At 47.3% G+C, this 11397-nt stretch overlaps 1 protein-coding gene across 1 annotated transcript in view; it reads right to left on the bottom strand.

Annotated features, from left to right (window-relative positions):
- Positions 1–207: 207 nt before the first annotated feature.
- The window catches only part of PPA1 (pyrophosphatase (inorganic) 1), a 14303-nt gene continuing 3113 nt past the window's right edge, over positions 208–11397 (bottom strand). The window contains exons 4-13 of the mRNA XM_009325971.1: positions 11318–11382; positions 8449–8502; positions 7879–7998; positions 5823–5909; positions 5388–5514; positions 4756–4883; positions 3150–3235; positions 2854–2923; positions 1636–1675; positions 208–544 (exon numbers count right to left, since the gene is read on the bottom strand). Of these exons, the coding sequence (XP_009324246.1) occupies positions 513–544; positions 1636–1675; positions 2854–2923; positions 3150–3235; positions 4756–4883; positions 5388–5514; positions 5823–5909; positions 7879–7998; positions 8449–8502; positions 11318–11382 (809 nt within the window). The 3' untranslated portion in view covers positions 208–512. The remainder of the gene's footprint in view (positions 545–1635; positions 1676–2853; positions 2924–3149; positions 3236–4755; positions 4884–5387; positions 5515–5822; positions 5910–7878; positions 7999–8448; positions 8503–11317; positions 11383–11397) is intronic.

Below are 11397 nucleotides of genomic sequence, written 5' to 3' on the forward strand. Positions count from 1 at the left end.
CGGGTTCGAGGCCGCCCCCCGGCGGGTCCGGTCGCCCCAAGCCAAAGTCCCCTCTTCGAGGGGCCAGATAAATCCTCCCCTGATCCCCCCCGAAACAACCCGGCGCGCTAACAACCCCCAGCACAGACCCACGTAAGGGCCCCTGTCCACCCCTCGGCTCCAGGCCTCCATTACTGGGAGGGAAAGGAGAAGGAGCCCCGCAGAGTTCAGTTTCAGTAGTTTTTATTTATAGCATCCATACACGTACCAGGTGAGCGATCTTCTGTCGCGATTTACAAAGCACTTTACGACACGCACAAGCAGGGTGTTTCGATTTTATAAATTATGTCTTCTAGCCTCCACAAGACCTCGATGCAGCAGAGACGTCACTGCTAGATACGTAATTCTAATCGGCAAAGTTGCAGACAAGGTCGTCTTGTTGACACTGCAGCTACTATTTCCCTGGTCTATTCCTGCCTGTGGCGACCCCTCGGTGGGAAGGGCGCAGCTGTGTCACCACCCATCCTCAGGCCTTAGTTCTTCTGGTAGTAGAACCACTTGTCAACTGTACGGGGCAGGGGGGGGGAGAAAAAAAGAGAGGGGGTCTGTCCTCTGTTGGCCACCCACTCATTAAGTAGTCATAGGGCACCGCCTGCGTCACCTCCAGCGCAGGGCCTTCCTCCCGCTCCTGTCAACACCACCACCACGCACCCAACAGGTTCTCCTGTAGCCCTGTTTACGTGTATTTGTTTCCCTGAAGAAGTCACCCTCACTCAGCCTACCCGTGACTCAGTTCAGGGGAGGACAGCAAGCCAGAGCCAGCTCGGCTTCCCTCTGGCCCAGCTGACTCAGGGAGGTGAAGTCATTTTACCTCCACCTCCCACGCCCACACGGAAGACACCGATTTCTTTGCGGGTTTATTACCCATTAAGAGATTGGAAACGACAGCCTAGCTCCTCTTTCTGCCACCCAGCTGTGCGTTCTCAACGCTGCCATCAGCTGGCGCTTGCCCCGGCTGCAGCAACGTCCAGACTTGGCGTGCGAAGTGCCCATCGCCACCTCACGCAGAAGGAAGGCGACAGCTGAGCCGTTGTTTTCCCGGAGTCGTGTCCCGAGGCATCACAAGGCTCGTTACCAGCTCGCAGCAGACACTTGTTCAGTGACAGATCTCTGATCAGCGGGTAAGCAGCAACTGAAGCACCGAACACACGACCGATTTCTGCCTCTGCTCTGCGCAGGTAGGGAGTATTTCCCTTCCTTGGCTCGCCTGCACTGAGGATACTGACGAAACCCCTGTTTCGGAGGAACTAAAACCGCTCTCCTGCTATCGCTGCACTTCAGCCCTCTGCAGTGCTGCTCTTTCAGGACCTGCTATAAATCTAATCTCTTCTGCAGCAAACTATGTCACCTCAGGTCTCCTACTTACCACTCACTCACCCGCCTCACGTACCCAAACAAGGAAGTAAGGCAACAACAGAAGCTATTTGGGAATTAAACAGCATTACTGACACAAGTTAGGTCCAACAAGGTCCTTCATTTCTCCTAGCGCTAGAGCCATACCTAGCTACCAGTGAAGACCCTCATTTTCCTATTGATAATTCCTTTGAGGAAGCCTCCGCTCTGCACTGGGACATCAGTGTGGGCTGTGAGACTTACCTTCGGGTGGGATTGGGTTGGCAGCTTTACACGGCGGTGCCTGAAATGAGACACGTATTAGCAGATAGCAACTGCTGACAGATGTTGACCTTACGCCCGAAGCTCACTAGACGTCATTTAGAGCTGCGCAAGTCTTCACTGAGCACAGTTTAAGATCTAAGCAGTGTAAACTGGGCTGTGGCAGCCAGTGCTGGTCAGCTGTGAGGGAATAAATGAGCTCAGGTGCGGCGTTGAGTCCTGTTGTTCCCACAGCCTCCTCATTCCGTACATGTCCTACATGCCGGAGGCGCTCTGCTCTAAGCAGAGGCTGCAGTGCCATCTACTTCTCACCGCAAGCAGTTACCGCTCCAGCGTCTATACAGTTGCGTGCAGCCTGCTTTTTTTAAACCTACAATGTGATGGTGGCATAGAAGTACAAAGGACTCTCAAAAAACTTCTCTGAAGAGCTTTCACCTGGTGTTTAGCAACCAAAGACAGTCAGGGCATCTGGTGACACATCCTCCACGAGGGTTACACTTTCAAAAAACTTTTAAAGTAATTCGGATACCACCAGAGCATACAAGCCCTTCTAAAACCAGGATGGTGATAGAAGGCTACAGAGAGACTCTGGTTTCCAGTCACATTTCCGTACACTGAGGCAACATTTAAAATATTAAAGTTAAATTTAAAATATTTAAAGTCAATATTTTTATTTTCCTGCCCCGTTCCTCTAGCCCCTTTCAAGTTGCCAACAACAGTACTTGACAAGCCTAGGGAGAGGCAGTTAAGTCCTGAAACTGTAGGGGTACTACACTGGGAACTTCAAGCTTTTCACTGCAAAGGATGCAAGGTCCCTGGCTGCAAGGCTCTCAGAAATTAGACTTTCTCTTCTCAAAGGGTGACCTGTGCTGCGAAGCTCTTGGAAGGCCAAATATTTAAACACGCTCTGAACAGCTGACAGCCAAGCTACGGTTCAGAAGCTTAGCCCTTCATGCAAACTCCGTTTTGGATTCCATCTCCCCGATGACTAAAGGCAAGGAGAAGCCTCTGGAGGAACATCTGGCTTGCTCCACCATCCATCCTATTTAACCAGAAACAGGTGCTGCATTCAGTCATGCAAAAAGATTCTGAGCATACAATGCGCTATTCACACAGCAAGGACAGTTTACGGTACCACACAAACCGTATCGTTTTGCCTGACACTGATGTTGGGGGAAGGACACTCAGATTTGTACTCACTGCATCCACAGTAGCTTTTGCACACTCTTGACTACAGCAGAAGGGGCTGTCAGACACCGTCAGATTTGTGCTAGAAGAGAAAGGTCGCTTGTGAGAACGTGAAAGCCAAGTCTCTCCCCCAAGAATATTAAATAATGGAATATTAAAAATCACTGTTACAGTTGCCAAGCTGAAGGTGAAGGCCTGCGGAGACAGCCAGCAGCTAACAGAAAGCACGGCACCACTCAGGAAAGGAAGTTTCAGGGTTATTTGTTTAGGGGAAAGGAAAGCGCACAATACCGCAAGTATTAACCTACCAGTTGATCTCCCCTCCGTCAGTTTTCTTCGCTATTAAAGCTTTCCAGTGTTCATGAGTGCTTTTGATGATGTTCACTGCAAAATCCTGAAGTTGAAGATGAGAACAAACATCATGTTATGTGTAAGCACTAGGCCATTTTCTCCAGACTACCGGTTACATGGAACGAGAGGCCAGTATTTATAGGCTGATTTTAGATAGTTTCTGACTCTGGAAGGGTCTCAAAGAGACCCCTTCCATTACTGCACCCCTCAGGAACAGCAGCAACCTCCCAGCACACAACAGCTAAACAACGGGGATTTTATAATACCAATTGTTTTACTTTCAAGATGGGAGGATACGCCAAGGTCACCTAGCAAGCTTAAAGCCAAAAGAAACTGAATGCAGATATTCTAGTCTCGGGCCAGTGCTGTATTATAAAAGCACCTCCACCCTGCTGCTCCTCCCAGTCAGTTTGTCTTCGGCAGCTAGTTGATCCTGACCTATCTACGAGCTTTCTTTCACTCCAGGCAAATCATTCAACTTCTGTGCAGATCAACAGGAAGAGACATACACCTAATCCAGCTTTGCAACTATTTAAAAGTGAATCTGCTTCCAAGCATATCACAGCTTTTTTCCTTAAAAAAAGTAGTAAATGCTCAAGCATTAACCTGTCAGCTGGAGAAAGAAGCACACACAATTCTTTGTTAGCATGAACACCAGCAACAAATATCCCGGTTTGATACCACACAGAGCCAAATAAAACACTGCAGGAACACGTGTGAGGTTCTTTGTCCCTACTTTCCGCCTTGGCCTCGATTCCGGTTTCACCCATCCTGAGGGGCAGCGAGATGTCCCAGCCCACCCAGCCTAGTGCCGTGCTACAGTTGAACGGGACAAGTCCACTCCCACGTGACTTCCATTTTTCCCCCCTTACCCTTTCCTTCCCCTCCCACACCAGGCTTTGCAGGCCCTCCCCTCTCTGCACCAACTCCAGAGCTCTGGGAGTTGAGTCGCCTCACTAACCCACTCATGGCACAGCAGGACCGTCAGGAGGGAGGGTGCAGAAGCAGGATTTCTCCCATTCAGGAGCAGCAAGTTATTCAGAGAACAGGCAGAGGAATAACGCTGCCAAGGCAGAGCCGTACTCAAAGGGCACGAGGGAACACTTTAACACCCGAAGGCAGAAGCATTTTAACTCCTGAGTAGTCAACTTGCAACAGGCTGCAGTGGAAAAAAGCCAGTGAGCAAGGGAGGCAAAGGGTGATGTCAAGCACCCTTTGCTCCAGAGCAGGAGCAAATAAACCTGGTGTTTTCCATCCTGGCTCTGACATGGGGGTTCCCAGCCCTGAAGTGATCCCACGTGAACGTCATCTAGAAGAAAAACTGATAATATCCAACAGCAGCCGGGTGATAACCCTATGCTTTTTCTCATAGTATTCCTGCAAGCACCGGGCTGGAAACAAGCAGAATGGTAGGCTGGAAAAACAGCAGGAAGAATGAAGTCAGCAGCCCCCTAGAAACCCATTCTCTCAGCAACTACTCATTTGTGTCCCCATGCACCTTGAGCTCAGGTTTTGGACAGCGTGCCTTTGCATGCTCACAGCAATGGAGAAAGGCAGTCCTACCTTGTCTTTAAATTCGCCATTAAAAGCGAACTGGTTTTCTGGCTTTCCATCAGGTACTTTGTATCTTTTGAACCAGTCCACTGTAGCTTCTAAGTATCCAGGTTTCATCCTTCTGACATCATTGATGTCTAGCCATGGAGAAAAGGTTTGTTAGCCAGATCTAGTAACAGAAGTTACTTGGCTACTACCCCACTCTTCTGAACCGCCCCTCCTCAAGTAGCCTTAGCAACATTTCAGACAGCTTACAGTAAAGACGCAGAGTAGATATCTGCACAGGGAAGTTAAGTGTTTCATCTTCACAGTATACCCTGATTGCCCCCTGGAGCATGAACACGTTTAAGCAGCTTTGACTTACTGGACAACCCCTTTCCTTCCACTCAGAGGGCAGGCTGTGCAGCCACCCTCTTCTTCAAGATGCCAGGCTGTGCAGAGGACTGACAATTTAGGATAAACAGCAGTAAAATGTTTTGCTATAGGATCGATAACATCCTATTCTGCTGTCCTTCCAGTATCACATCCGATGATTACCATGGCATAGAAGGAGCAAGCCCATGTCCTGACTTGAAAGCTTCCTGCAGGCTCTCAACGGAGAAAGGGAAGTACTAAACCTGCTCCTCCTTCCTGTTACTTACCATTATAGTTGTCTGCTTCAGGGTCTTCAACATTGATAGCAATTATCTTCCAGTCTGTCTCTCCCTCATCAATCAGTGCCAGCATGCCCAGCACCTTCACTTTGATGACTTCCCCTCGAGAGCAGACCTGCAAGGACAAAGACCTTGTTGTCTGTACTGACGCATCCAAGGAATGCACAACAGGAGACTGTACAAGCTGTGAGAGTTCAGCAAGCAGTTGGGTACCGCAAAATTAGCTATCGCTTATCAGCGATTCATAAGCCTTGGCTCACAAGGCTTGCACTGTAAGATCTCATCAACAATCTCCAGAGGCAGTAGAGGGAAACATCACATTCTTAAGGTAGAGGAGGTATGAACTGAATAATGTCTCCGGATAATTGACTTCAGAGACATTAATTATGTTTCAAAAGACAGCTACCCTTTAGAATGCATTACCTTGCTTCCAATTTCACACACATCAATTGGATCGTTATCTCCACAGCAGCCAGTATTTCCATCTTTGTGACCTGGGTCTTCCCAAGTCTGCAGAAAAAACCCCACACATGAATAAGAACTCAGGTTTCAAGAGGAAACAAAAAGCAGCTTTATTTCAGGCATGCAGTTGCCTTGAAGATACAGATGATGGCCCACTTCACACTTGCTTTCAGGTCTAGTGGTTGGCTACTATTTCTCTTGCGCCTGCAAATGCAGTTTGAATCCAAGTTAAAAGGTCTTATCTTGCCAAGGGTAAGCTGCTCCCTCCCACTCACAAACCTTTTTTCAACTACTTGCCCGACTTCCTCCTCCATTCCACAGCTGCATAAAGGTGAAGTTCATATCTATAAACAACACTCATTGATTTGGCTGCCCGCCTGTTCCTCTCCCTATTCATTTCTTAACAGAAGTTTCCTGAACTCCAGATAGCAGTCCAACAGAGATGGAAGACAGACAAGGTGTATTGTTTCCTTTCAATTAAACAATTAAAGACACATTGTTAGACTAGAGCAGTGACAAGAATGCGGAGTCCCATACCCTGTGCTACCCAGCATCCTAGTGCGTCTCACCTAAAGAGGTGAGTCTAAGTTGAAAGACAGCACTCCAGAAGGCATTTGAGCTATGCTGCCAAAAATAATAGCTGCTTGAAACACGCTTATGATCAGGAGTGAAAGGACACCGTGCCCACTTGCATCATAAGGAGCATCTACCCCTAAGGTTGTTGAGATACAAAAAGAAGGAATGCTCCTCCCAAATCTCTGCGTGCCAGGACACGACTAGCATAGTCAAGACCTCGTGATGCATCCAGGGCATTCAGGAAGATGTACTGAAACCTGGGTGGTACTGAAGGACTCTTCACAATCACTATCGTACTTCTCTACAAGGAAGTGTTAAGTTTGGTCCCTCGCCCTTGATGCATAAACATCTTTGATCCACTAACACACAACTGAGCAAAGGCTTCAAAAGCCATAACTCTGTACAAAGAAACTGGCTCCAGAATCCAGCCGAGTAGAAAACAATTCAACTTCAAAACACCGTCTTAAGCCACTTGGACTATCAAGACTAGAATTACAAAATTCAGGGCGTTTCCCTCTGAACTGTCACTGACAATTTATTTCTCTAAAGGAAACTCAAACCTTAAGAGAACATCAGAGACAAACAGCCTTGCTCAAAGTTCCTCTTTATGTAGCAGTCACCAGCCAGTTAAGAGCATGTGTCCAGCTGTCACCATCTGTCGGTCCCCCCTTGCCAGCTGTTTCAGAGAAAGCGTGTCTGTGCAGCTGCGGACATCTGCCTCACGCAGTCTCTGGACTTCTGAGTGTCTTTCTGCCACTCAGATCCAACACTGAGAACAGGGCATCCACTACCATCCAACAGGTCAATATGTTAGTCTAGGCGTGCGTTTTAGACCCTGAACAATAAGAGGGGCAGAAACGGGAAAGACAGAGTCTTCAGATCTATTCAGATTTTCATCGTCCACATCCAAAGTCTAAATCAATCAGCTAATTCACTGCAAGAAGAATCTTCTGTAAAGATTCAACCTAAGGGCCATACACCAAGATCCTGTACCATTAGCTTAAAACTTTAGCTCTTTATGCTTCACCAGGCAGGAACTGAGGGCATTGCATTGCCAGTTGCCCAGTTCCTTGTGTAGCGACAGCTTCCTTCATCCAAAGACAAGGACCTGCCAGCTACTGTCCAACCAAACTGCTGAGTGGCCAAGGAGAGGAGCAACAGAGCAAGTACCTCACTAGCAGCAGCTGCTCATCCTCAGATAGATTGTTTACAGCATTAGCTACAAGCCTACCTCTTGAGACCTCTACTTAAAAGTACCCCTGCTTTCTCGACAGGTTCTCTTCATTAGCAAGATTATATATGCAGCTGCAGATGCTGTGTTCCAGATCAGACTCTCAGCTAACCTTTTGCTCATTAATACAGTGGTAGTCAGAGACACACACAGAGGCATCCTCCCTCCTCCCCACCAGAAAGGATGAGCCACCGAGACAAGTTACAGTACCTGTGGGATAGCACCGTAATTCCAGATATAGCCCTTATGGGGAAACACATTAGCTACGTAGCGCAGTTTTCCTTTCTTAACGTCTTGCTTAATTGGGTTTAAGGGATCCTTTGTTGCAATCTGAAAGAGGAGTTACATAAATCTCTTTACTTCGCTCTCTAAGAAAAAACGAGCTATTTTTTTTAAAATGAAGCTGGCTGCTAACCGACAAGCCAAGAGACCAGGAGCTGACCCTGAAGCCAACAGCAGATATTGGACAACTCCATTTCCTGTTGCGTTGCCATCTCCTGGGATATAGTTTTCAGCAGACTTACAAATGTCAGAACCACACGGGGTTGAGAGCCATAAGATGCTGCTTTAATCAGAAGCCACAGAAGAATACTAAGTTATTCCAACTTCTGCAAGTCTCAGCCTCCATACTAGACCTCTAGCATTAAGCAAGTATTTACACGAGAAGATAGAAACCACTCTGATTCAGGAGGTGGAACTGAGAAGGAGAGAATCAGCAAAGCCAAAGATGAATAGACTAGTCAGCTCAAGCACTTGATCTAGGAACTGTAATATAGTTACCTCCATTTTAGCATTTGTCCATCGAGGTACTTCCACAACCATGTTGAACACATTCTGAAGAAAGCAAAATATCAGTGAATGGGAAGGAATCTCAAGACCACACTTTACACTAGGGAACACAAATAAGTAAGCATGAAAACCAGCCAATTAGCATGAAAACCATAACTTTTTTTCCATTTTTTTTCCAGTGCCAGTTTTGATACAGTTGATAGAAGTCCTGTAGTCCAGTCAGTCACATGTCATCACTCAAAGTTGCATCCCATAAAAGACACCAGCAAAAGCCAGACTGAGGTTACCCACACATGCTCCATCAGTTGCCACCTATGAATATCTCCATCATGTTCCTAGGTTATGGAACAGCAGGTTTAAATGAATTGAAGACAGCTGCATACAAACTGTCCTACGCAGAACAAAATGAGCTTTTAGGCATATTTATTAAATACAAAGCACTTAATGCTACAGCAAGAGCCACTCTGGCAATTTGGAAGAGACAAGGCTTACAGGGGTAAGCCATCTGTTTAGTAATGTGGGTACCTACGTACTATCCTGAACAACCGAGAACATTATTCCCAAATATTCTAGTCTGTCTTGAAGTAGGGAGAGGTGCCTGAGCTTCCCCCCCTCCAAGCCAATAAACCTTGTTAGCAGTACAGTGCAAGGATAAAGATGTGGGGGAGAAACACAGAGCCACATCTTGCAGTATCTAGTTTACAGGTGATGCTTGAAAACATCTCCTGTTGACTCCAGCTGGACTGAGAGGACTCTTGAGAGTTCAATGTCAGACTCTCCTCTTCAAGAAAACAAGCTTTTCCACGCTTGAACCTTAACATTTGCTGTTTGAAGAGATTATGGCTTTTAACAAAAAGTCAAACCTCGCTCCCTAGCATTGACAAGGTTTCTAATCCCCATGCTAAGCAGTATTAGGTTGCAAATTCCCTTGCACCTGTATTGCACCATAATTAGATTGATATTGTGCAATGAGTGCTGTAATATCATTGACTTTGCCCACACCCTTCCCTAACAGAAGTTTATTACATTCCCTTAATTGCAGGGGCTCACTGCTCATTTGCAATTTAAAAGTAAAAGCTATATACTACTTTGATTTATAAGTAACTCGAGGAAAGGTATGAGGCAATCGGAACCAGGTAGGCAGGGTGCTTACGGCTTTGCAGGCAAGGAAAGACGACTTGGGGTTGCATCTTTGTTAGGTTCGCAGTTTCCCCACAGCCCAACTGACAGATCTGCCGTGGTCTAAGACACCCAGTGAGTAGCCCAAGGTCATTCCTTTGTAATGCCAAGACATGCAGGTACAGATAAGGTCAGCACATCCCAGCCCTAGACTGAAAAAAACACCCTGCAATCCTCTCAGTGTCTTAGAAGTCTAAGGATAAAGATCAAGGAGCCCAGACAGAGTAAGACAACCTTCTGCTCCAAGCTGGGCTTCCTACCATAGCTGGTAATGAACCTGCTAAGTAACAAGTAAAATCTCTGCAGAGAGGCACTCCAGCAGAAAGAGGTCTAATGTGATCAGCACTGTTGTGTAACTTTGGGGACTGCAACCTTCAGTGATACTTGCTTCTCTTAATGACTTGGCACGGAGAAGCTGGCAAGCAGCACTAAGCGCCTGAAGGCACGCCAGTAGTCCAGTTTTGCTTGTTAATCATTACCAGTCTGTGGAAACCCTCCTCACCCCTATACTCGCTCCTCTGCTCTCTCCTCCCCTGTTCTGTGAGCGACTGCAAAGCGTAGTATTATCTGGATTTTCCTTGTCCGAGTTACCTTTCAGACACCTGCTTTTGAAAACTGCTGTCCCAGTTGGCCGCAGAAACTGCTTTGCCACTGTCCTTGATTATTACAATGTCTTTTCCCTTCTGAGCAGACAAAAGCCGCCTCGGGCTTCCCAGAGCATATTCTGACAACACCTGCACTTCACAGCTCAATCAGTTACTTTTTAGAGGTTCGCCTCTCAATTCTGCATACTCTTTTCCTTTCCCATAACCACTCTCTACCTCCAACTTACACGAACATTAGAACAATTCATCCACTATGTTTCTCAAGCTGCACAGCTTTTTAGTACATGTTAAAAGAAGAAACGAGCTACAAAGGCAAGGAACACAGAGAGCCCGAGCCACCACTGAAAAAGCATTTAGTGAAAACCGAAGCACAAGCCGTTTTGGTTTCCTAGAGCATTTTAGACAGTGATTTAGAACAGCCTAATCTGACTAACTGCTGGCTGTCAGAAGGATGTAAAAGCCCTGCATCACTGCATGCAGCAGGCTCCCCAGCTGCACTTTTGGTGAGGTCCCCAGGAGCTGCTACATCAAGAATTTAACGTCCTCACATTCTGTTCAGTGGCTGATTATACTGCAGGCATAACGTGGCCTTACTGCAGTCAAAACCCAAGCCTGAAATATCATGCAGCAAGAGTGTATACCTCCATAGGAGTGGATGCAGATATTCAGCTAAACAGAAGACTGCTTCTTTTAAGTCAAAATGCTTTCAAGTGATTTCATGGGCAAGTTCAAGACAACCACTTGTATCTCAGACACCAATACGAGAATGAGATCATCCGTTCTCCTCTCCTGCGTCACTCTACCCGAGGCTGACTGCGAGAAAAGGGCACCCATTCTTTGCAAGATGTGGTGATGCTTCCATTAGGGTGCTCCTGCCGAGAAGCAGCGTAAGGAACTGGGAGCCTCCCTCGGGTATTTCAGGCCTGCAGGACCGCACTCCCTGAGGACCACTGACAAAATACTCACCCCCGGGGCCCAGAGCTCCAGTGGTTGCTCCTGCCACCGGCCCCAAGCCAACGAGGCCACACCAGCCACCCGGCCCGGTGCTCCTTGCTCCGGCCCCTCTCCCCTCTTACCTTGCCGGCGTCCGCGTAGATGGGGATATCGTGGAAAGGGGAGATGTAGCGTCCGGCGGCGTCCTCTGCAAGGCAAGGGG

The sequence above is a fragment of the Pygoscelis adeliae genome, unplaced genomic scaffold (assembly GCF_000699105.1).
Source record: "Pygoscelis adeliae isolate BGI_AS28 unplaced genomic scaffold, ASM69910v1 Scaffold4, whole genome shotgun sequence".
In the NCBI taxonomy this organism is placed as follows: domain Eukaryota; kingdom Metazoa; phylum Chordata; class Aves; order Sphenisciformes; family Spheniscidae; genus Pygoscelis; species Pygoscelis adeliae.